Source organism: Carcharhinus amblyrhynchos, chromosome 12, assembly GCF_965287045.1.
Source record: "Carcharhinus amblyrhynchos chromosome 12, sCarAmb.v2.hapA, whole genome shotgun sequence".
Lineage (NCBI taxonomy): Eukaryota > Metazoa > Chordata > Chondrichthyes > Carcharhiniformes > Carcharhinidae > Carcharhinus > Carcharhinus amblyrhynchos.
In genome coordinates, this window is record NC_137335.1 from 24772159 (window position 1) to 24795679 (window position 23521).

Below are 23521 nucleotides of genomic sequence, written 5' to 3' on the forward strand. Positions count from 1 at the left end.
CAGCCATTATCATATTGAATAGTGGGGCAGGCTTGAAGGGCCTGGCAGCAGGCTCCTGATCCTATTTCTTATGATCTGCACCTTGTTTCTTAGCTCCACCCAAACTGATTCAACATCTTGACCTTCCAATCTAAGATCTTCTGCATAACCTCCAGTAATCTATCTCGCTTCATCAGTATCCAGGGAAGAATCTCCTTGCTATCCTAAGCCCAATCACCCATTTTAGTTGCATTTGTATCACTGCTACTGCTTCAATACCCATTTCCTTTACTGATACATTCTTTTCCAAAGGCTCCTTAAGCAACCTTTATACTATCGCCACATTAACACTGACTTTCCAACAACTGGCTTTTACGTGCTCCATCTTGTACGGAGAATTAGAAAATCAAAGTTAAAGGACAGGGTAGAAGTGCAGGTTAATGGTGAGGACTTTCAACTAGTTAAAAGCAGCCAAGGGCTCAGAAGAAGTTAGTAAAGTTTCCAGACCATGTAATAGAACGGGGATTATATCAGGTGGCAAGAATCTAACCTCAGGCAGAGCACAAAAGGTGACAAGTATGAGAAGGGAGGTGATCAATGCAGGACTGAAGGTGTTGTACCTACATGCGTATAGTAAACGGAACAAGGTAAATGAGCTTGTTGCACGCATTGAAATTGGCCGGTATGATGTCGTGGACATCACAGAGACGTGGCTGCAAGGGGATCAGGGCTGGGATCTAAATATCCAAGGATGTGTCCTGTCGAGGATCTTTAAGGAGATCTTTCTTGGTGCTCAGCAGAAATTTATTCCGATGGTCAAAAAGGACCGTAGGAGGAGAGGTAATAAGCCGTGGATAACGAAGGAGGTGAAGGAAAGTGGTTAAATTAAAAGCGGAGGCATTTAGAGTAGCTAAGAGTAGTGGGCGAGAAGAGGATTGGGAGAGGTTTAAATGTCAACAAAGATTGACAAAGAAGTTGATAAAGAAGGGTAGGAGAAACTATGAAGCTGGGCTAGCGCTTAATATAAAAAAGGATAGCAAGAGTTTTTATAAATATATAAAAAGGAAGAGGCTGGCTAGGGTGAACGTTGGACCCTTAGAGGATGAGAGGGGGGACTTAGTGGTAGGGGATGGGGAAATGGCTGAGGTCTTGAATAACTTTTTGTTTCGGTCTTCACGGAGGAAGACGTGAATAATTTGCCGGGTGTTAGCGATGGAAAGGTGGTAGGCCTGGAGGGTCTCAATGACATTATTGTTACTAGAGAGGCGGTGCTCGACAGACTGGAGGGACTGATTGTGGACAAGTCACCAGGACCAGATGGAATGCATCCGAGGGTTCTGAAAGAAATGGCGGAGGTGATGGTGGATGCCTTGGTTATTTTCCAGACGTCGCTGGATTCCGGGGAAGTGCCGCAAGATTGGAAAGCAGCTAATGTTACGCCGTTGTTTAAGAAGGGGGCCAGGCAAAAGGCAGGGAATTATAGGCCGGTTAGTTTAACGTCTGTTGTAGGTAAAATGTTAGAATCCGTCATCAAGGAGGAAATAGCGAGGCATCTTGAGGGGAATTGCTTGATAGAGCAGACGCAGCACGGTTTCGTTAAGGGGAAGTCGTGTCTGACAAATTTATTTGAGTTCTATGAGGATGTGTCTAGGGTGGTGGATAGAGGAGAGCGGTGGATGTGGTCTTTCTTGATTTTCGGAAGGCATCTGACAAGGTACCTCACAAGAGGTTATTGCCGAAGGTAAGGGGGCATGGAGTTGGGGGTAGGGTGTTAGTGTGCATAGAGGATTGGTTGTCAAATAGGAGACAGAGTGGGGGTTAATGGGTGCTATTCAGATTGGCAATTGGTGACTAGTGGAGTGCCCCAGGGGTCGGTGCTGGGGCCTCAGCTATTTACCATTTATGTAGATGATCTGGAGGAGGGAACCGAGTGTATGGTGTCGAAATTTGCTGATGACACCAAGATTGGTGGAATGGCAAATTGCGCGGAGAGTCTGCAGAAGGATCTAGATAGGCTGGGCGAATGGGCCAGGAAATGGCAAATGGAATTTAATGTTGGCAAGTGCGAGGTGGTCCACTTTGGTAGGAATAATGGTAGGAAGGACTATTACTTACGGGGCGAAAAACTGCAGCAGGCGACGGTGCAGAGGGACCTCGGGGTCCTTGTGCATGAGTCGCAAAAACCCAGCTTGCAGGTGCAGCAGGTGGTCAGGAAGGCGAATGGGATGCTGGCCTTTATAGCGAGGGGGACTGAATATAAAAGTAGGGAAGTCTTGCTGCAGCTGTATAGGGCATTGGTGAGGCCGCAGCTGGAGTACTGTGTGCAGTTTTGGGCGCCGTACTTACGCAAGGATATTTTGGCCTTGGAGGCAGTGCAGAGGAGGTTTACTAGGCTGATGCTGGAGTTGAGGGGGTTGAGCTATGAGGAGAGGCTGAATAAACTAGGCTTGTACTCGTTAGAGTTTAGAAGAATGAGGGGAGATCTCATTGAGACGTATAAGATGTTGAATGGGATGGATAGGATAGAGGTGGAGAGGCTCTTCCTGCTCAGAAAGGACAGTAGGACTAGGGGGCAGAGCCTCAAGATAAAGGGGGGGCAGTTTAGAATGGAGTTGAGGAGGAACTTCTTCACTCAAAGGGTGGTGAATCTCCGGAATTGTCTGCCCGTTGAGGTGGTGGAGGCTGCCTCGCTAAATATTTTTAAGACGCAGGTTGATGGGTTTTTGATAAGCGAGGGGATTAAGGGTTATGGGGAGAGGGCGGGAATGTGGAACTGAGACACGATAGATCAGCCATGATCTTATTGAATGGCAGGGCAGGCTCGAAGGGCTGGATGGCCTACTCCTGCTCCTATTTCTTATGTTCTTATGTCGAAAGGACATACAGATGGGGAAAGGGGTGGGGTTGCATTGTTAGTAAGGAATGAAGTTAAATCAATAGCAAGAAACAATAGGATCAGAAGGCAAAAAATCTCTTGGGGAGAGTTGAGGAATCGAAAGGTAAAAAGACCCTGATGAGGGTTATGTACAGGCTCCCTAGCAGTAGCCAGGATGTGCGGCAGAAAATAAATCAGGAGATAGCAAAGGCATATAAAAAAGGCAATATTACAATAATCATGGGAGACTCCAGTATGCTGGTGGACTGAGGAAATTAGGTAGGTAGTGGATCTTAAGAAATGGAATTTGTGGACTGTCTAAGAGATGGTTTTTTTGGAGCAGTTTGTGACAGAGCCAACTAGGGAACAGGCAATTCTGGATTTGGTGATGTGTAGTGAGGCAGATTTGATTACGGAACTTGAGGTGAAGGAACTCTAAGGCAGCAGTGACCACAATATGATAGAATTTACCCTGCAGTTTGAGGGGAGAAACTGGGATCAGAGCTACAAGTATTACAATTAAATAAAGGTAACTACAAAAACATGAGGGAGAAGCTGGCCAGAGTTGATTGGACAGGGAGCCTAGCAGGGAAGACAGTAGAACAGCAATGGCAGGAGTTTTTGGGGGTTATTCGGGTGTCACAACAGAAATTCATCCCAAGGAGGAGGAAACATGCTAAGGTGAAGACAAGGCATCCATGATTGATGAGGGAAGTCAAGGACAGCATAAAAGCAAAAGAGAAAGCATACAAAGTGGTGAGGATTAGTGTGAAGCCTGAGGATTGGGAAGCCTTATCTCTAAAAGAGATAACTGAAGGAAGAAGGATCTAAAGGCACTGTTGCTAAGTTTGCAGATGATACAAAGATATGTAGAGGGATAAGTAGGATTGAGAAAGCAGGGGAGCTGTAAAAGGACTTGGACAGGTTAGGAGAGTGGGCAAAGAAGTGGCAGATGGAATATAATATGGAAAAGTGTGAGGTAATGCACTTTGGGAGGAGGAATGGAGGCACAGATTATTTTCTAAATGGGGATATGCTTTGGAAATCAGAAACACAAAGGGACTTGGGAGTCCTTGTTCAAGATTCTCTTAAGGTTAATGTGCAGGTTCAGTCAGCAGTTAGGAAGGCAAATGCAATGTTACATTCATGTCGAGCGGGCTAGAATACAAGAGCAGAGATGTATTTCTGAGGTATAAGGCTCTGGTCAGACCATATTTGGAATATTCTGAGCAGTTTTCGGTCACGTATCTAAGGAAGGATGTACTAGCCTTGAAAAGGGTCCAGAGGAGGTTCACAAGAATAATCTCTGGAATGAAGAACTTGTCGTATGAAGAATGCTTAAGGACTCTGGGTCTGTGCTCATTAAAGTCCAACAGGTTTATTTGGTAGCACAAGCTTTCAGAGCATTGCCTCTTCAGGCAAGTGAAGCATTTGGTTCACACACAGGCCATATATAGACACAACTCAATTACAAGATAATTGTTGGAATGTGAATCTTAATAGGTAATCAAGTCTTTACAGGTGCAGACAATGTGAGTGGAGAGTGGAAACACAGGTTAAAGAGGTCTGAATTGTCTCCATGATGCAAGCCAGGCAAGTTGTGGGGGTTATAGATAGTGTAACATGAACCCAAGATCCTGGTTGAGGCCATCCTCGTGCGCGAAATTTGTCTATCAGTTTCTGCTCAGCGATTCTGCATTGTCATGTGTCGTGAAGGCTGCTTTGGAGAATGCTTCTGAGGAGGTTTATGTGATTTTTCACTGTGGCACATTGGAACTGTCAATTAATGAGTTGAGTGCCATATCCTGTTCTTATGAGGGTGTCTTTTAGCATCTATAGGTGTCTGTTGCGATCCTCCTCATCTGAGCAGATCCTGTGTATACAGAGGGCTTGTCCATAGGGGATGACTTCTTTAACGTGTTCAGGGTGGAAGCTGGAGAAGTGGAGCATCGTGAGGTTATCCATGGCCTTACGGTACAGTGAAGTGCTGAGATGACCATCCTTGATGGAGATGCATGTATCCAAAAATGCAACCGATTCTGGAAAATAGTCCATAGTGAGTCTAATAATGGGAATGGAACTTGATGATGTCATCATGCAGTTGTTTCAGTCGTTGTTCGCCATCAAGAAAATGTCATCAACGTATCTAGCAACAGACACCGAAAGACAACTCATAAAACAGGATATGGCACTCAACTCATCGATCAACAGTTCCAATATGCCACAGTGAAAAATCACACAGCCCTCCTCAGAAGACAAACACGGGACATGACGGACAGAGTACACTTCGTTGTCCAGTACTTCCCCAGAACGGAGAAACTATGACATCTTCCCTGGAGCCTTCAACACGTCATCAATGAAGATGAACATGTCGTCAAGGCCATCTTCACACCTCCACTACTTGCCTTCAAACAGCCATGTAACCTCAAACCAACCACTGCACACAGCAAACTACCCAGCCTTCAGAACAGTGACCAATGAGACCACACAATCCTGCCACAGCAATCTCTGCAAGACGTGCCAGATCATTGATACAGATGCCATCATCTCACGAGAACCCTGTCCACCAGGTACACGGTACATACTCCTGTGACTCAGCCAACATCTTCTACCTGTTATGCTGCAGGAAAGGAGGTCCTGAGGCATGGTACGTTGGTGAGACCATGCAGACGCTATGACAATGGATGAATGAACATTGCTCAACAATCACAAGGCAACAGTGTTCCCTTCTTGTCAGGGAACACTTCAGCAGTCGAAGGCATTCAGCCTCTGATGTGTGGATATGCGTTCTTCAAGGCAGCCCTCACGATACGTGACAACGCAGAGTTGCTGAGCAGAAACCGATAAGACAAATTTCGCAAATGAGGGCGGCCTCAACCAGGATCTTGGGTTCACGTCACACTATTTGCAACCCCTACGACCTACCTTGGCTCGCAAAATGGAGATAATTCACACCTCTTTACAGGTGCAGACAATGTGAGTGGAGAGAGGGTTGAGCACAGGTTAATGACTTGATTACCTGTTAATGGTTGGAATACGAGTCTTATCTTGTACTTGAGTTAGTGTCTATATATGCCCTGTTCGTGAACCAAACTCTTCATTCACCTGATGAAGGGAAAATGCTCAAAGCTTGTGCTACCAAATAAACCTGTTAGACTTTAACCTGGTGTTGTGAGCCTAATTACTGTGCCTACCCCAGCCCAATGCCAACACTTCCATGTCATATTATTAAGCATGTAAAAGGATTAGTGTGCTTTTTTTCTTAACATTTAAACATTTAATATTTTAAAAAGGTGTCTTAGAGTTACTTATTTTGACTTCAGATACCTCCTCATAATATGCAAACTATTGTGGTAGCTTACTCCAAGTTTCCCTTTAGGATTTGGGCAGCTTGCCAGTTACCATCTGCATAACGGATTGTGGGTCTCCAAAATCCTTTAAAATACAGTGGTCTTCTTGAATCATAGAAACCTAAAGTGAAGAGTCCATTCAGCCCTATGTGTCTGCACTAAACCTCCAAAGCAGCACCCTACTCCTGTCCAAACTCCTGCCTAATCCTGTAACCCACTCATGGCCAATTCACCTGTCTTGCACATCTTGACCACTACGGGGCAATTCGGCATGTCCAATCCACCTAATCTGCACACCTTCAGATTTGAAAGATATGAGCTCCTCTCCTACATTTATCTATTCTCAGATTTCCCTCAACAACAGTTCCAACTCAGACTGCTCGGATGACTGTTCACCTCCTAATTTGCTCAACCTCTTCTCCCAAGACTGGACCTTACTAGCCTCATAAAACAGCAGCCTAATATCTAATTAACAACCTTCTAGGGCTCTGAGCAGAACACCACTGCTTCTAGGCTTGACAAAGACGTAGCTTCCCCCTATCAACGGCTCCCGGGGCTTTTTCTGAACAGGGAACAAGCAACTTACTGGCGCTTCCAGCACCTGGCAGACTTTTCAGGTGCACGCGACCCCGCCTCAGTTACTGCCTCGACAGTTGGCGTTGGCGCTCCCGCTCGTGCGCTACACGCGGCTGCTCTAGGCAGACGCCCTACCCAGTAGTCCCAACAGACTACGCATGCGCCCTGCTCAGTCCCATCACTACGCATGCGCTCTACCTAGTCCTGCCACACTACGCATGCGCCCTACTCAGTCCCTGCCGCTACCGAAAGAATATTGCATGAGCGGAATGTTCTGTGTCGGTATCGTGCCTTCGTCCTCAATATTCCGGGTACGTGGCAATGTGCTGTGGAAGCACGAACAACATGAGATGCTCTCGTTATCGGCCAACATCACGCTCTCTGTGCCTGCGCTGGAGCCCCGCTAATACAGATTTCCTCGCATAAAGCCTCTGATCTAATTCTGTGACGGCTTCTAAGCAAAATTTCAGAGATCCGTTTTATCATTCTAATCCACTTTATTCAACCTCACTTACATTCAACAGATAAAATTATCTCAATCTCCAGACCTGTAACATAATTGATAATCTGTGTATTTATCTTGCCTTGTACATTTCAATCATAATGGGATGTAACTGCATTCTTATATGTTGTAGCTCGTATAGCGTATTAAAAATCTAGGGACTGAAATTCATCTGCGCACCTTATTTTCATCTTACTGGCTAATGATTTGTATCAGATTTCTGTGTTTTTTTAACGAACCATTAACCAACCTGGGTTAATATTTTTCTTAAAACCACACATGCAAGAATTTGCTTCAAGGATGTTTACCTATTGGCGTTGCACATATGAAATGGCCCTAAGGTGATAGGGTCAAAGCTGACACTGTAGTGGGTGGATGTGCTGGTGCCTCAGTGAAACAGGATGAGCAGAAAATTCCAAACCATTAACCTGGCATTTTAATGCATGTGTACATTTGATTGTTTTACATGAGAGGGGAAATAAAGACAGTCTTAAAAAAAGATGCAATTTTCATTGTTCCAAAAATGATTGCGATGCCTTATGCCACCTAATCTGATCCCTAAGCCTTTCCACACTTGAAGCTCTCTCTCAGCTCAATTAAGTTACTCTTTAAAGTCTAAGCATGTGACTAAGTTTTTGGTGACCCTATCCAAATGTCTCCTTGTGTGACTGATGTCCAAATTTATTTTGTAATGCTCCTATGAAGTGCCTGATAATGTTTGACAATGTTAAAGTTGCTATATAAATGCAAGTTGTTGTTGATTTCTGGACATTAATTTTTTTTTCATATCTCCATTTGCTGTTAGGAACCCGAGGTGACGGGCTTTTGAAAGAAGCAGGTTTTCCAGTGATAGAAAATAAAGTTTGCAATCGCCCTGAATACCTGAATGGAAGAGTGAAAAGCACTGAACTGTGTGCAGGAAACATCGATGGTATTGCGGACAGCTGTCAGGTATGCGAACTTTCAACTGCATAGAAAGTATAGAATGGCAGAAAATAACAAATGGGATGGTCAATTGCAACAATGAGAGATTAACATGCAATTTAATGAATCAAGGGATACAATTCACTTCTGGTTCCTAAAAGCAAATATGTGTAAAAATTTAATATCCAGAAATTAACAGGAACTTGTATTTATATAGTACGTTAAACATTGTTCAACTTCTCATCTGCAGCATTGAAATAGAAACTTAGAAACAAAGGAAGAGGAGGAGGCCATTTAGCCCCTACAGCCTGGTTTTTCCATTAAATTAGATCATTGCTGATTTGTACCTCTTATCTATTTACCCATCTTTGATTCATGTCCGTTGATATCCTTATCTAATAAAACAGCAAATGCAAAGTACAGCAGGTGCTGGAAAGTTGAAATATCAGTCGAAAATTCTGGAAATACTCAGCTGTTTTGGCAGCATCTTTAGAGAGAGAAACAGAGTTACGATATCTGGTCTGTAACCTTTCATCCATGCTGGGAAAAGCTAGAGATGTAACAGGTTTTAAGAAGTACAGAGACAAGGAAAAGAGGGAGTGAAAGGAAGAGCAAAAGGGAAGAACTGTGATAGGGTGGAAGGCAAGAGAATGACAAATGGCATGATGGTGCAAGGCAAAAGAGAGTGACAAGGGGACAAAGAGCAAAAGTGATTCTGGAGCTGTACAGCGGAAACATTACCAGCTTGCACTGTCTGAGAAAAATGGGAGTGGGGAAAGTTTGCATGCTGAGTTCGCAAATGATAAATCCAGCCAAACTCATGCTAATAAGCCTCATGCCCATCCTGGGTGCGAAGCAGTTCGCACCACTTGAAACAGGCCAGGAAGATCGCAAACTATTTGGCGCCAATGCAAATCAGAAAGGCTCAAATGAGACACATTTGAATGCCCAGTCAAGCACTGTAGGGATGAATCCTCAATGAGAAAAAAGGAAGTCATGTTGGAAGCAGTGGTGCAATAGGTAACATCAATGAATAGGTATGATGGAGACAAAGCACCTGGGAGAATGCAATAGAGACCTTATAGGAAGTGGGGTGTGACAAAATGCAATCAAAGTAGTGGTGGGAGTGAGTGAGTTTGTAATGTTTCCAGAAATGAGAAATTGAGGATGAGAATGGCCGTGTTGGTGATGGATAGTGTGAAGGTGAGGGAGGGTGAGAAATTTGAAGCAAATTTTGTGAAATTTTCCAGCTTGGTGCAAGAAAAGGAAGCAACACTAATAGAGTCATTAATACAGGGAAACAGTAGAACTGGAGTGAAATAGTCAATTTATCCTACAAAAGGGAAAGCATAACCAGGAACTGTATGCGTTCCCATAGAAACACTGTTTATTTGGAGAAAGTGAGTGGAATCAAGCTGAAGCTAATGATGGCAGCAATGTTTACGTTAGTATTGAATTAGGATTACATGCGAGGGAACTGTTCCAGGCAAAACACAATGTGTAACAGGCTAACAATGTGTTACAGTGCAAGTTGGATTTCACCTCCAATATGCCAAAAGATTCAAAAGTCTGGTCATTACGTTGAGATGTAGTCGTTAACATTAAGATGTTTTTAAACAACTTGCTACTTATATAGTGCCATGAACATAAAAGTATCCCAACAGTCTTCACAAGAAGATCATAGAATCATAGAATATCTACAGTGCAGAAGGAGGCCATTTGACAGAGCATCCCACCCAGGACCTATCCTGAAACCTGAAGTCTTTACCCCACTAATACCTCTAACCTACACATCTTGGAACACTAAGAGGCAATTTAGCATGGCCATTGTACTTAACCTGCACATCTTTGGACTGTGACCAGTGCACCTGGAGGAAACCCATGCAGACAAAAAGAGAACATGCAAACTGCACACAGTCATCCAAAGTGGGAATCAAACCCAGGACACTGGCGCTGTGTGGCAGCACTGCTAACCATTGTGCAACCATGCCAATGTACAGAAAACTGTCTGCGAGCGAGTAAAGGAGAGAAGAAGGGTGACCAAAGATGTGGTCAAATCCAGAGGTTCTAAGGCTCTTAAAAGGTGGAGGGAGAATGGAGAAGTTGAGGGAAAGCGTTTCAAAGAGCTGAGCAAATCAGTCGGTAGGCTGGTCACCATGGGGAATTGGATAAGAAGCTGAAGAGAAATTCACGAGGCTGCAGGGAAATGTCAGGGTGCTGGGACTAGTTAAATTGCTCTTACAACGGACTCAACAAGCTGAATTGCTTCCTTATGTGTTGTAGCCAGCCTCATCGTGGTGAATTCAGCAGTCCAACCAAAATCCCATTGACTTTTGCCAGGACTGGATAATCTCGGCAGCTGGCAGGGTTGGAAAATCCTGCCCGATATTTCTATTCTAATAGTAGGAAGATGAAAGCACACGAAGCTGGAATCAGAATCACTAATATTCCAGAGAACAGAGTTTCAAATGTCACCTTGATAGTTTGAATTCAGTTTTTAAAATTCTGGGAATTAAAAACTGACCATGAAACTGTGGTTGTTGTAAAAATCCAATTGATTCACTAATACTCTTTAAGGAAGGAAACCTTTCAACCTCACCCAATCTAGTCAAATGTGACTCCAGGCCCAAACCAATAAGTTTGACTCTTAACTAAAGTAGTCAATTAAGTCACTCAGTCATCTCAAACTATTAGTGGCTCAATAAGAAGGCTCTTCTCAAGGCAACCAGTGTAAGCAATAAATGCCAGTTTTGTTAGAGACACCCACTTTTCAAGAATTGATTTAAAACAATTAGGCTTGGCCCAATGTCTAAGTTTCTTCATTTAAAAAGGAGCACTTCTTTCCAACAAAAGTTAACGCAAAGCCACAGTAGTTAATTGGCTGTCAACTATTTATCTGACACAAGCACTACGAAATGTGTTTAAATTCTGACTATTCTTTTATTGATCCTTCAACTGTGCTGTTTTTTTAGGGTGACAGTGGAGGCCCTTTGGTATGTCCAGACTCCCAAGGCAGATATGTTCTACAAGGAGTAACGTCTTGGGGCCTTGGTTGTGCAAGACGAATGAAGCCAGGAGTTTACGTTCGTGTTTCATTTTTTGTCGACTGGATTGAAAATACCATAAGAAATGGTTAAGAAAGATAAAGCTCAGTGTATTAATCAAAAATATAAAAATGTAATTCAATCAGAATCTAAACTTCCATATGTGAAATATTAAATTATTTCACGGTTATGAGTCTTGTTTTTATTTCAGTAAAATGGAGGCTTTAAAAATTGTCAGACACTAGAGGTGATGGCTAGAGACTGTTGGAAAAGCAAGAAAAGTGGACAATTTCATTCAAAATTTTATTTTGCTATCTACCTGTAAGTGTTGAAACTATGCGCAGAATTTTACTGGCACTGGCCAATTTTACCAGATATGCTCAGCAGGGCAGAAGTGGCTGACACATCGCAGTGGGCAATTTATTAATGTTGTTAAACAGCCAATTGTCAGGTACATTCCTACCTTTTTCCTATTTTTACCAACAGCACAAAGGATGCAGAGGCTCAGAACCTCGTCTGCTCTTAAGTACATACAAGCATAAGAAATAGGAGCAAAAGCAGGCCTTGATGCCCCCTCGGGCCTGCTCCACTGTTCAATAATTTAATGGTTGATCTGTTTGTGTTTCACATTCTACTTTCCTATCTCCCCTGATAACCTTTGATTCCCTTGCCTAACAAGAATCAATCTACCTCCAGCTTAAAAACATTTAATGTTCAGGCTTATGCTGCCTTCTGAAGCAGAGAGACCCAAAGTTCCAGAACCTTCTTTTCTCTGACTGAAAAGGTCACTTCTAACTTCAAATGCATCTCCCCTAGTTCTGGACACACCCACAAAAGAAAACATCCTTTGCATATTCACCTTATCAATACTGTTCAAGATCTTATACATTTCAGGAAGGTCACTGCTCACTCTTCGAAACTCCAGTGGAACCAAGCCCAGTCAGACTAACCTTTCGTCATAAGACAACCTGCTCATTCCACGAATCATTTTAGTAAACCTCTGAACTGTTTCCAATGAACTTACTACCCTCTTTAAATAATGAGACCAAAACTGTACATTCAAAATGTGGCTGTACCTCCATATTAAAGTTTTGTGACTCGTGCACTAAAAGCCTAGATCACTCTGCACCTCAGAATCCAGTGACAGTTCTCCATTTAAGTAATAAGCTGTTTTTCAAATTTTCCCTGCCAAATTTTTCTGCTTGCCAGATCACTGATGCAACCTATCTATATCCATCTATAAACTCATGTCCTCTTCACAACATAATTCCCTATCTATCTTTGTGTCATCTACCTTGCCTTCACTCCGTTCAGCTAAGTCATTGATATAAATTGTAAAACGTTGAGGCCCCAGCACATTAGAAAACAGATAGTTTCCTGTTTTCTGCCTCCCTCTCTTGAGTAGAGGAATTATATTTGTTACTTTTTAATCCAATGAAACCTTTCCAGAATCTAGAGACTTTTGGAAAATTGACAGCTCATAGCTTCATCAGTTTGCTCAGTACTGTTTCAGTAATAAATGCAATTTCATCAAGTATCCATCTCCCTTGAAGCTCTTGATTTATATCTATTACTAGAATGTTTTTAGGGCTCTCTACAGTGAAGACAGAAAAATTATTTGATCTTTTCATCTACCATTTCCTATCATCTACAATTAACTCGCTACTCTTACCCTCTGCAGTACTAACACTCACTTTACTTACTATTTTCATATTTAAGTACCTGTAAAAACTCTTGCTATTTGTTTTTACATTTCTGGCTTGATTGCTCTCATATTCTTGGAGAGCAATCACTGCCAGTGTTGCTGAAAGTGACTGGAGCACTCAATTTTTACACCAGTCACTCCTTCCAGGGTTCCACTTTTGACCTTTTAAGGATTTTGCAAGTCTCGCATACAAGTGCATCCAGGATGTCATGGACATAATCTTCATGAGGACACACAACATTGTGCATTTTGACCAGGATCAGGTAAGCCTGGAAGCAAGAGCAATGGGAATTGCGCAAATCTCTGGTTTTTCACAGTGCAAGGTGCAATCAACTGCATTCACATGGTATTCAGAACTTCACTGTGTCAAGCTGTCAACTACGTGAACTGCATGTGCTTCCATTCGAACGTTCAGCTGGTCTGCAATCACACCAAATACATTCTGCAGGTATATGCACAATTCCCAGTGAGTGTAGACAACTCTTATATTCTCAGCCACTTTTAGATTCCTGAAATGCTTCAGGGTCCACAAAAGCTGCAGGATTGGTTCCTTGGGGACAAAGACTACCCACTGAGGATATAACTGATGACACCTGTATGAAGGCCACAGATACAAGATGTAACGAGGCTCATGCTGCAACTCGCACTTTGGTTGACCAAACCATAAGAATGTTGACGATGAGGTTCCAGTGACCAGACTGGCCAGGTAGAGACCTGCAATACAATCCACAGAGGACGTCATGCATTGTTGTCACTTGTTGCATCCTACATAATCTGGTGCTACAGCATAGGTAGGAACTGCCTGATGGAAGAACAGCACTTCTCCTCCATTGAGGAGAACATTAATGGGGATGAAGCTGAGGAGATTCTCAAGGGCAAAAACGTCAGCCATGAAGCAATGGCAATGTCCAGACTAGTCATGGTGTGGAGATGCTGGCATTGGACTGGGGTAAACACAGTAAAAAGTCTCACAACACCAGGTTAAAGCCCAACAGGTTTATTTGGTAGTAAACCTGACGAAGGGGCAAACCCCAAAAGCTAGTGGTGTTTACTACCAAATAAACCTGTTGGACTTTAACCTGCAGTTGTGAGACTTCTTAATATGTCCAGACTAGACAGACACGCTCAGGATGTGTTCATTGTCATAGCTTAATGGAGGGTGATGAGGACACCCAATGAAGACATCCCTATTATCTTCACATGGCTTCTGTGAGCATTGCACTCATGTCTGACTGATGTCAGTGCACACCCTCTGTGATAAAGCTCCTGTTGTGGAGGTGTAGAGGATGCCAATAGTCCTGCATTATTTTTTCTTGTGCAAGAAGCAAGTTTTCACTTCAGACTGATAGGACTACAACTCATCATAACAAGGGGCCATAGAAAGTGTGAAATTAGTGGGAGTTTCTTTACAGAAGTGAATCTTATGCAGAAGTGATTAGCACCCATGCTCACATGGGTGCTCACCCATGCCTTGGTGATTATTTTCCAAACATCGCTGGATTCCGGGGAAGTGCTGGAAGATTAGAAAACGGCTAATGTTACGCCGTTGTTTAAGAAGGGTGCCAGGCAAAAGGCGGGGAATTATAGGCCGGTTAGTTTAATGTCTGTTGTAGGAAAAATGTTAGAATCCGTAATCAAGGAGAAAATAGCAAGACATCTTGAGGACAATTGTTTGGTAGAGCAGACGCAGCACAGTTTCGTTAAGGGGAAGTCGTGTCTGACGAATTTATTGGAGTTCTATGAGGATGTGTCTAGGGCGGTGGATAGAGGAGAGCCGGTGGATGTGGTCTTTCTTGATTTTCGGAAGGCGTTTGACAAGGTGCCTCACAAGAGGTTATTGCAGAAGGTCAGGGGGCATGGAGTTGGGGTAGGGTGTTAGCGTGGATAGAGGATTGGCTGTCAAATAGGAGGCAGAGTGGGGGTCAATGGGTGCTATTCGGATTGGCGGTTGGTGACTAGTGGAGTGCCTCAGGGGTCGGTGCTGGGGCCTCAGCTATTCACCATTTATATAGATGATCTGGAGGAGGGAACCGAGTGTATGGTGTCGAAATTTGCTGATGACACCAAGATTGGTGGAACGGCAAATTGTGCGAAGGGTGTGGAGAGTATGCAGAAGGATCTAGATAGGCTGGGCGAATGGGCCAGGAACTGGCAAATGGAATTTAATGTTGGCAAATGTGAGGTTGTGCACTTTGGTAGGAATAATGGTAGGAAGGACTATTACTTACGTGGTGAAAAACTGCAGCATGTGACGGTGCAGAGGGACCTCGGGGTCCTTGTGCATGAGTCGCAAAAACCCAGCTTGCAGGTGCAGCAGGTGGTCAGGAAGGCTAACGGGATGCTGGCCTTCATAGCAAGGGGGATTGAATATAAAAGTAGGGAGGTCTTGCTGCAGCTATATAGGGCACTGGTGAGGCCGCAACTGGAGTACTGTGTGCAGTTTTGGTCGCCGCACTTACGCAAGGATATTTTGGCCTTGGAGGGAGTGCAGAGGAGGTTTACTAGGCTGATTCCAGAGTTGAGGGGGTTGAACTATGAGGAGAGGCTGAATAAACTAGGCTTGTACTCGTTAGAGTTTAGAAGAATGAGGGGAGATCTCATTGAGACGTATAAGATGTTGAATGGGATGGATAGGATAGAGGTGGAGAGGCTCTTCCCACTCAGAAAGGACAGTAGGACTAGAGGGCACAGCCTCTAAAGGGGGGGCGGTTTAGAACGGAGTTGAGGAGGAACTTCTTCACTCAAAGGATGGTGAATCTCTGGAATTCTCTGCCCGTTGCAATGTTGGAGGCTGCCTCGCTCAATATTTTTAAGACGCGGGTTGATAGGTTTTTGATAGGCAAGGGGATTAAAGGGTTATGGGGAGAGGGTAGGAATGTGGAACTGAGCCATGACAGATCAGCCATGATCTTATTGAATGGCGGGGCAGGCTGCTAGATGGCCCACTCCTGCTCCTATTTCTTATGTTCTTGTGTTTTTATGTTCACACTGAAAGTACAACTTCGTGATCTGTCTTACCTTCACACTACATCTTGGTGCATCCTCAACATCCACAGCAGAGGCGAAGACAGTCTGCTGACTGCTAAGTCTTTTTGTCAGTGATGACTTTAATAGGTGTCTTCTGGAGGGTCAAGACCTCGAGGACGTTGTGGCCTGTTTTGAGAAACTGGTGTGTAACAGTGCCACGCTGCTCGAATTTTGGAACTGGAGGTGAGATGGTTACAGAAAAGGGGATCGAAAGAGTCAAATAGTTCCCAAGTTAACTGGGTGGATGGCTTCAGGATGTGCACCAGTTGATCCTCATTGTCTGTGCCTGAGGGCCCTTGGCTGCCTCTTTGAGAGGGAGGGTAAGCTGGAGTGAGCTTGAGAAGCACCGCCCACCCCCCACTCTCAACCGCCTCAGCAGCAACACTGATGGATGCCAGCAAGTGTCTCAGCCGTGAACTGCAGCTTCGGCAGCAGTGGAGGACAGAAATCTTGGACCTAGAAAGCATTCTTTCTGGTTATATCACAGCTTGGTATGGCTCCTGCTCTGCCCAAGACTGCAAGGATCTAAAAAAAGGTCGTGAATGTAGCCCAATCCATCACACAAACCAGCCTCCCATCCATTGACTCTGTCTACACTTCCCACTGCATCAGCAAAGCAGTCAATGTAATTAAGGACCACACGCACCCTCGACATTCTCTCTTCCACCTTCTTTCTTCGGGAAAAAGATACTAAAGTCTGAGGTCACATACCAACCGACTCAAGAACAGCTTCTTCCCTACTGCTGTCACACTTTTGAATGGACTTATTTTGCATTCAGTTGATCTTTCTCTACACCCTAGCTATGACTGTAACACTACATTCTGCACTCTCTCATTTCCTTCTCAATGAACAGCATGTTTTGTCTATATAGCATGCAAGAAACAATACTTTTCACTGTATGATAATGCATGTGACAATAATAAATCAAATCAAATCAAAATCAAAATCTCACCCAAGGAATATTTTTGTTCCACTCCTGGATATTCTTCAACATCATTAAATAAAATAGCCTTATGCTTTTTTTTTGCTGAAACCTGTAAAGTTAAAGATCCCCTTGCTGCACTAGGTTGAAACGTTCAGCAATGAAAACAGAAAATTAAACTCTGCAGGTCTAACAATTTCTGTACAGAGAGAGCAGTTTTGTAGAAAGATCTTACGGACTCAAAATGTTAACTATGTTTCTCTCTTCACAGATACTATCTGACCTGCAGAGTTTATCCAGCATTTTCTATTTTTATTTCAGATTTCCAGCATCCACAGTGTTTTGCTTTTATTTGAAATTTTCAATGTTCTTCAAAAGTCATTTTAATCTGCTTGAATCTTCTAGAGCTGACTTTTGCCAACAAGGCCAACCTCAACAAATCACTATTCCTTAAATCTTCAAAGGTCCCACTGATTCTCTCTTCTTTTTGAGCAGAGGAACAGTCTTCCTCTGTTCTTCACAGCAGGAGCTGCTCTGTTCGGGTCCCAACTATTTACAATCTATATTAATGACTTGGACACAAGGATAGAGGGTATTATAGCCAAATTTGCAGATGACACTAAAATAAGTAGGATAGTAACTTGCAATAAGGAAATAAGAAATTTACAAATGATTTATAGATAGGTTAGAAGAGTAGGCCAAAATGTGGCAGATGAAGTTAACGTAGATAAAGAGTGTGATTATCCATGTCAATCACAAAAATGGAAAGGCAATTTATTATTTTAATGGAGAGAGACTGCAGGGTGTTTCAGTGCAGAGGGATCTGGATGCCCCCATGCATGAGCCACAGAAGACGATTTTTAGGTACAGCAGGTAATAAGGAAAGCAAATTGAATTTTGGCATTTATAGCTAAAGGAATAGAGTATAAAAGTAAGAAAGGCATAAAGAATATAAAGAATAGAGAACAAAAATACTGTGTACTAATATATACATGTTGTCTCCAGATGTGACATCACAAGTTGCTGGCATGGGAAACTGCTAGAGTAAAGAAGCAGCCTCTAGTAAACACACCTCATAAATAAAGCTCTGTTAGCTTTTAACACTTCATGCTTCCTAGCGTCAATATCACAATGCACACCTCTAGTTGCCATGGGGCGGGGGGGAGTGTAAATGAAATTCAAACAAAAACTTATTGAAATCTTCCACACCTGCGCACAGTAAATCACAGAAATAGGACAGCTGTATACAAGGCATTGGCGAGGCCTCACCTGGAGTATTGTGTACAGTTTTGGTCTCCATATTTGAGGAAGGATGTAGTGGCAGTTCAGAGGATATTCACTAGACTGATTCCAGATATTAGGAGTTTGTCTTATGAAGAGATATTGAGCAGTTTAGGCCTATACTCTCTAGAGTTTAGAGAATAAGTAGAGATCTAATTGAGGTATAAAGGATGACAAAAGGCATTGACGAAAAGGACGTAAAGTGGATGCTTCCTCTTGTGGAGCAATCTAGAACAAAAGATCATAGTTTTAAAATAAGGGGCAGCAGATTTAAAACAGAGATGAGGAGCAACTACTTCTCTCGAAGGGTTGTAAATCTGTGGAATTCACTACCCCAGGGGGGCAGTGGATGCTGGGACATTGAATAAATTTAATTAGTAAAGGGTTGAAGTATTATGGAGATTGGGCAGGAAGGTGGAGTTGAAGCCGAGACAGAATCAGCCATGATTGTATTGAATGGCGGAACAGGTTCAAGGGGCTGAATTGCCCACTCCTGATCCTAGTTCGTGTTGTTCCAAACAGCAGCATCTGCCTTCTCTCCCCCCAAAACAGCTGTCCTACTTCTGAGATTTACTGCGTGCAGGTGTGGAAACTATCATCTGATTTCAATAAGTTTTTGTCTGAGTTTCATTTACACTCCCCAACCCTCAGCCCATGGCAACTAGAGGTGTGCATTGTGATATTGACGCTAGGAAGCACGAAGAGTTAAAAGCTAACAGAGCTTTATTTATAAGGTGTGTTCACTAGAGGCTGCTTCTTTACTCTAGCAGTTTTCCACACTAGCAACTTGTGATGTCACATCTGGTGACAATATGTATATATTAGTACACAGTGCTTACTGCAGCTTCTAAGATTCAATATAAATTTATACATTTCTTCCCCCTTTAAATTGAATGCCCCCCGACAATTTCAAACAGTGTGGCATGAACAATAAATCAAATAACAATAATTAATAAGTCAGATGATTTGGAAGTCATTTCTCTCAGAACAGTTGACGGCGAACCTCTGGTATCTTCTTCTTTGCATAGTTATAAACTCTGGCTTTTTTGTATTTGTGATGTGGTGATGCTAGCGTTAGACTGGGGTAAACACAGTAAGAAGTCTCACAACACCAGGTTAAAGTCCAACAGGTTTATTTGATAGTAAACGCCACTAGCTTTCAGAATGCTGTTCCTTCGTCAGGTGAGTGGAGAATTCTGATCAGAAACAGGGCATATAAAGGAACACACAGTTTACAGAATACTGATTAGAATGCGAGTCTTTACAGCTAATCTGCTATTCAAGTCTTAAAGGTGCAGACAATGTGAGTGGAGATAGCATTAAGCATAGGTTAAAGAGATGTGTATTGTCTCCAAACAAGGCAGTAAGTGAGATGTTGCAAGTTCAGACAAGTCATGGGGGTTACAGATAGTGTGACATGAACCCAAGATCCCGGTTGAAGCCTCCTCATGTGTTCGGAACTTGACTGAATGTGGTCCTTCTAGGCCCTGTGCTACCTGAGGCCTTTCTCCAAAGACCTCTTCCAAGTCCCAAGCTGTAACAGCAAGAGAAACACCTTGACGTAGCATGAGAATGAGAAAATGTGCGCATGGTCAGGACTTGCGCAAGGGTGATTTATTTGGTGACATAATTAGACTGATAAATTTATTTTGTAATCCAAATTTGACTTTGGTGATCGTTTTCATGGTGAAATGAGGACCAAACCCATGTTGAAGAAACAATCTTATAAAAGCAAATTTTACTGCAGATGCTGAAATCTGAAACCAAAAGAGAAAATGCTGGAAAATCTCAGCAAGCCTGGCAGCATCTGGAAGGAGAGAAAAGAGCTGACGTTTCAAATCCAGATGATCTGACAAAGGGTCATCTGGACTCGAAATGTCAGACCTTTTCTCTCCTTACAGAGACAATCTTATGTTTGCTGTAAGGAATGTGGTGAGGTTTGTGAGACTGTTGGTGAATGAGAAATGGAACGGCTGATGTGGTTGAAGTATTTTCCTTGAGAAGCTTGCTTCTAAAAGCTCAGGCAAATAGAAGCTCTAATGTCCCAGTCCCCCTCTGCCACCCAATACTCAGTTGGTGATAAAGGCTAGTCGATCAATGCGACGAAGTTGTAAAGTATAGAGCAAACACTTACCCTCTCTGAGATCACTATACTAAGAGCTTCACAAGCTGGCCTGATTGTTCTGCATTTCAACCAAACAGTGGGCTGTTGTAGCTGCTTTGTATTCACTATGGATCCCACCAGTGTTTACACAAAATGGCATAGAAGCATTAGTCTAAATGCAATCTGTTCATGCCAATTGGTACATTCATTGCATTCAAAATGGATAAAACAGAGCAAGGAGGAGTGAGAAAGTTCATGAGATGCTGGCTAGGTGGGATTGTCACGGTGGCACAGTGGTTAGCACTGCTGCCTCACAGCACCAGGGATCCAAGTTCAATTCCATCCTTGGGTGGCTGTCTGTGCAGAGTCTGCACATTCTCCTCCTGTCTGCATGAGTTTCTTTTGAGTACTCCAGTTTCCTCCCACAGTCCAAAAGTTTGCGAGTTAGGTCGATTGGCCATGTTAAATTGCCCCTTAGTATCGGGGGTTAGCAGGGTAAATATGTGGGGTTACGGAAATAGGGCCTTGTTGAGATTGTTGTTGATGCAGACTTGATGGGCTGAATGACCTTCTTCTGCACTGTAGGGATTTTATGTGGTCTATGCAAGAGGGGCTGGGCTTGGTGGTTTGTTTTATCATGTTCTTAAGAATCCTTCAGTAAAACAAGGTCAGTTGAAAATAATTGGATCTGAAGCAAATTGATTTAACTTGGCATACTGCTGATATAGTGCAGTTACAGAAACCTAAATTACCCGCATTTAACATTTTTAACTCAATAATGTAGATTGATTGAACTTTTAATAAGTCCAACATAACATAATACATTAATGTACTTGCAATTCTTTTGTTTACATTTATATTAACTTCTGAATTCTTAAGTTACGTTCATTGAAAAGTATCAGAACCATAAATTTCCATATTGACTAATCTTCAACTTCAGCAGCTACTGTCAAACTGCATTGTTGAGAGGGTGTAGAAGTGAAAGTGATTTTATGCTTTTATATTCATCATAGAATCTTAAAAGCACAGATAGCCATCCAGCACATTGTGCCCATGTCAGGTCATTGAAGGAGTTATCCAGTAAAACTCTCTCCCTTGCTCGTCCTGCATAGCCCTGCAATTTTATCTCGATGAAGTATCTACCCAATTCCCTTTTAGAAGTTACTATTTACTTTGATTCCATACCTTTCCTGATCACAACAGTTTGCTGTGTTAAGCATATTCTCTTCAGCTTCTTAATTCTTTGTCAATGACTTTAAATTGATGTCCTTCAGTTACTGATAATCCTTTAAGTGAAAACAGTTTTCCCTATTTACTCTATCAATACTCCATATAGTTTTGAACATTTTACATAAAAATACATAGCGGATAGCATGAAATATATATCAAACTGGTCAATACTTGAGGTTAATGCTGCAGTCCCATTCAGGAGTTAAGGACAATCTTCACTGAAGCAGTGTCTTTGGCATTGTGAGTTTCTGTTGTATGTAGAACCACGTGCTGGTAACTTGTCTTCAATACGCCTGACTTCCACCTGAAGGAACAGCCCAATATTTATGTTATATCAGTTTGAATCACGTTCTTCTCAGTTTGAAATTCAGCAGCTCCAATTTCTTTCTTTCACTGCTGACAATATTGAAAACTCCTGACCTAACTCCAATGAGATTAAGGTTAAACTTTAGATTGGGATCCAAAAACATAGTCATGACCTTGCATGAAAGTTCCTGCTCAACTTTGTTGGTGATAGATTATTTTCTTGTCCTGAATAAAGCAATAATAATACAAGATGTTGGGACTGTGGAGGGAGCATCATAATGGGGAAGGGAGCAATGCTAATGATGGTAATGGGCTCCAATTCTTTTGGGACCGGTGGGGCGCAGGGGACTGCGCATGTTGGGATTGTGGTTTGAAGTGCAGAAGAGGGAAGTTACTTTCTTTTGTTAAATACAGCCTCCATACTCAGCTCAGCAAATGGTGTGAGGAAGAATATATAATTGTTTTGGAGATGGGCCAACATTGTGTCACTATTCACGGCCACTTCAGTGGCTAGGACAACATCTCTATCAGCAGACAAATCATGAGACATCCCAGTGGAAGCCCCAGGGAAGGCATAATTCCAGGTCCTTATTTCAGAATGCATTTACTTTCTCCAGCTCCTTTGTATGTAAATTTTCACTCCCATTGATTCAAAGCAGGGTACAGTTCTTCTGATGTCATCAAACTTACATTATTTCACATATGTCATTCATTGCATGTGAACTTTGGCAGAATATGAGCAACTTTGGCACTCCCTGAATCTCTCTTAGAAGTCATTATGGCAATATAGAAAACGCAATAGCCAACTTGTGTGCAGTAAGGTCTCCTAATCAACAATGTGAGAATGGCCAGATAACTTGCATTAATGGTGCTCACACAGTAAACATTGGCCAGGATGCAGGGAGAAGCCTTCACTTCTTCAAACTATGTGGTCATGGGGCCTTTGAGGCTTTCTGAGAGGGCAGATAGGGATTCAGTTTAATATCTTATCGAAAGACAGAACCACTGACTGTGAATAATTCCTCAGTACCACACTGCAAATATCATGACAGATTTTGTGCTTAAGTTTCTGTAATGAGACTTTGAAATATTAACCTTCTGACTCAGACAGAATGTGATCACTGACACCACTTTGTTGATATGCAGAATAAACATTTTAGAATAACAGTAAACTATATGTGCATGTGTCCACCACACTCTGAAGGAGGGCAAGACCTGCAAAATAGCTCTATCCAGGGCTCTTTGATCTTCCAACGTGGCCTGAGCTGGTTGTCATTAAGGACTAGTTGAATTAATAAAGGATCAGGATAATACGCAGCTATGATTTTAAAATAGAAATTCTGTCATTATAAATTTGCAATATTAAACACAAACTAACGGGTGTAATAGTGCAATGGTTAAATCATTAGAATAGTAATCCAAAGAACATTAGCCTTAAGGAGAAGGGTATCAGGAGTTGGAAAAGTTGTCACAGCTGCAGATAGGAGTGCAAGCTTAGCTTAATGGATATCTTTATTACCCTCAGTAAGTCATACTTTGAAGAGTTTTTTCAATGCTTGTGTATTTATTTACAGAAGATTAAGACATATGAAGTGGATAAGTTTTTTGTCATTGATCCTATGAATGGCTGTGACTGACAGTCTCAGAGGAGGTGAGAGGGGCAATGTACTATAATGGGAATGGCTGTTTATTTTT

The 23521-nt window shown here is 42.5% G+C and overlaps 2 protein-coding genes and 1 long non-coding RNA gene across 10 annotated transcripts in view; 1 reads left to right on the top strand and 2 right to left on the bottom strand.

The window, feature by feature from the left end:
- LOC145350857 (uncharacterized) overlaps window positions 1–6872 on the bottom strand; it is a 150302-nt gene extending 143430 nt beyond the window's left edge. For both annotated transcript variants that reach the window (XR_013888250.1, XR_013888251.1), the window contains exon 1: window positions 6791–6872. This is a non-coding gene — a long non-coding RNA (uncharacterized LOC145350857). The remainder of the gene's footprint in view (window positions 1–6790) is intronic.
- The window catches only part of plg (plasminogen), a 126765-nt gene extending 115325 nt beyond the window's left edge, over window positions 1–11440 (top strand). The window contains exons 18-19 of the mRNA XM_080200230.1: window positions 8088–8233; window positions 11179–11440. Of these exons, the coding sequence (XP_080056356.1) occupies window positions 8088–8233; window positions 11179–11343 (311 nt within the window). The 3' untranslated portion in view covers window positions 11344–11440. The remainder of the gene's footprint in view (window positions 1–8087; window positions 8234–11178) is intronic.
- An 8879-nt stretch (window positions 11441–20319) lies between these two features.
- Window positions 20320–23521, bottom strand: part of LOC145350858 (solute carrier family 22 member 2-like) — a 32508-nt gene continuing 29306 nt past the window's right edge. For 6 of the 7 annotated variants that reach the window (XM_080200238.1, XM_080200237.1, XM_080200236.1 and 3 more), the window contains one exon: window positions 20320–21824. In XM_080200238.1, the coding sequence (XP_080056364.1) occupies window positions 21723–21824 (102 nt within the window). In that variant the 3' untranslated portion in view covers window positions 20320–21722. The remainder of the gene's footprint in view (window positions 21825–23521) is intronic. The other variant, XR_013888252.1, reaches the window with a different exon arrangement.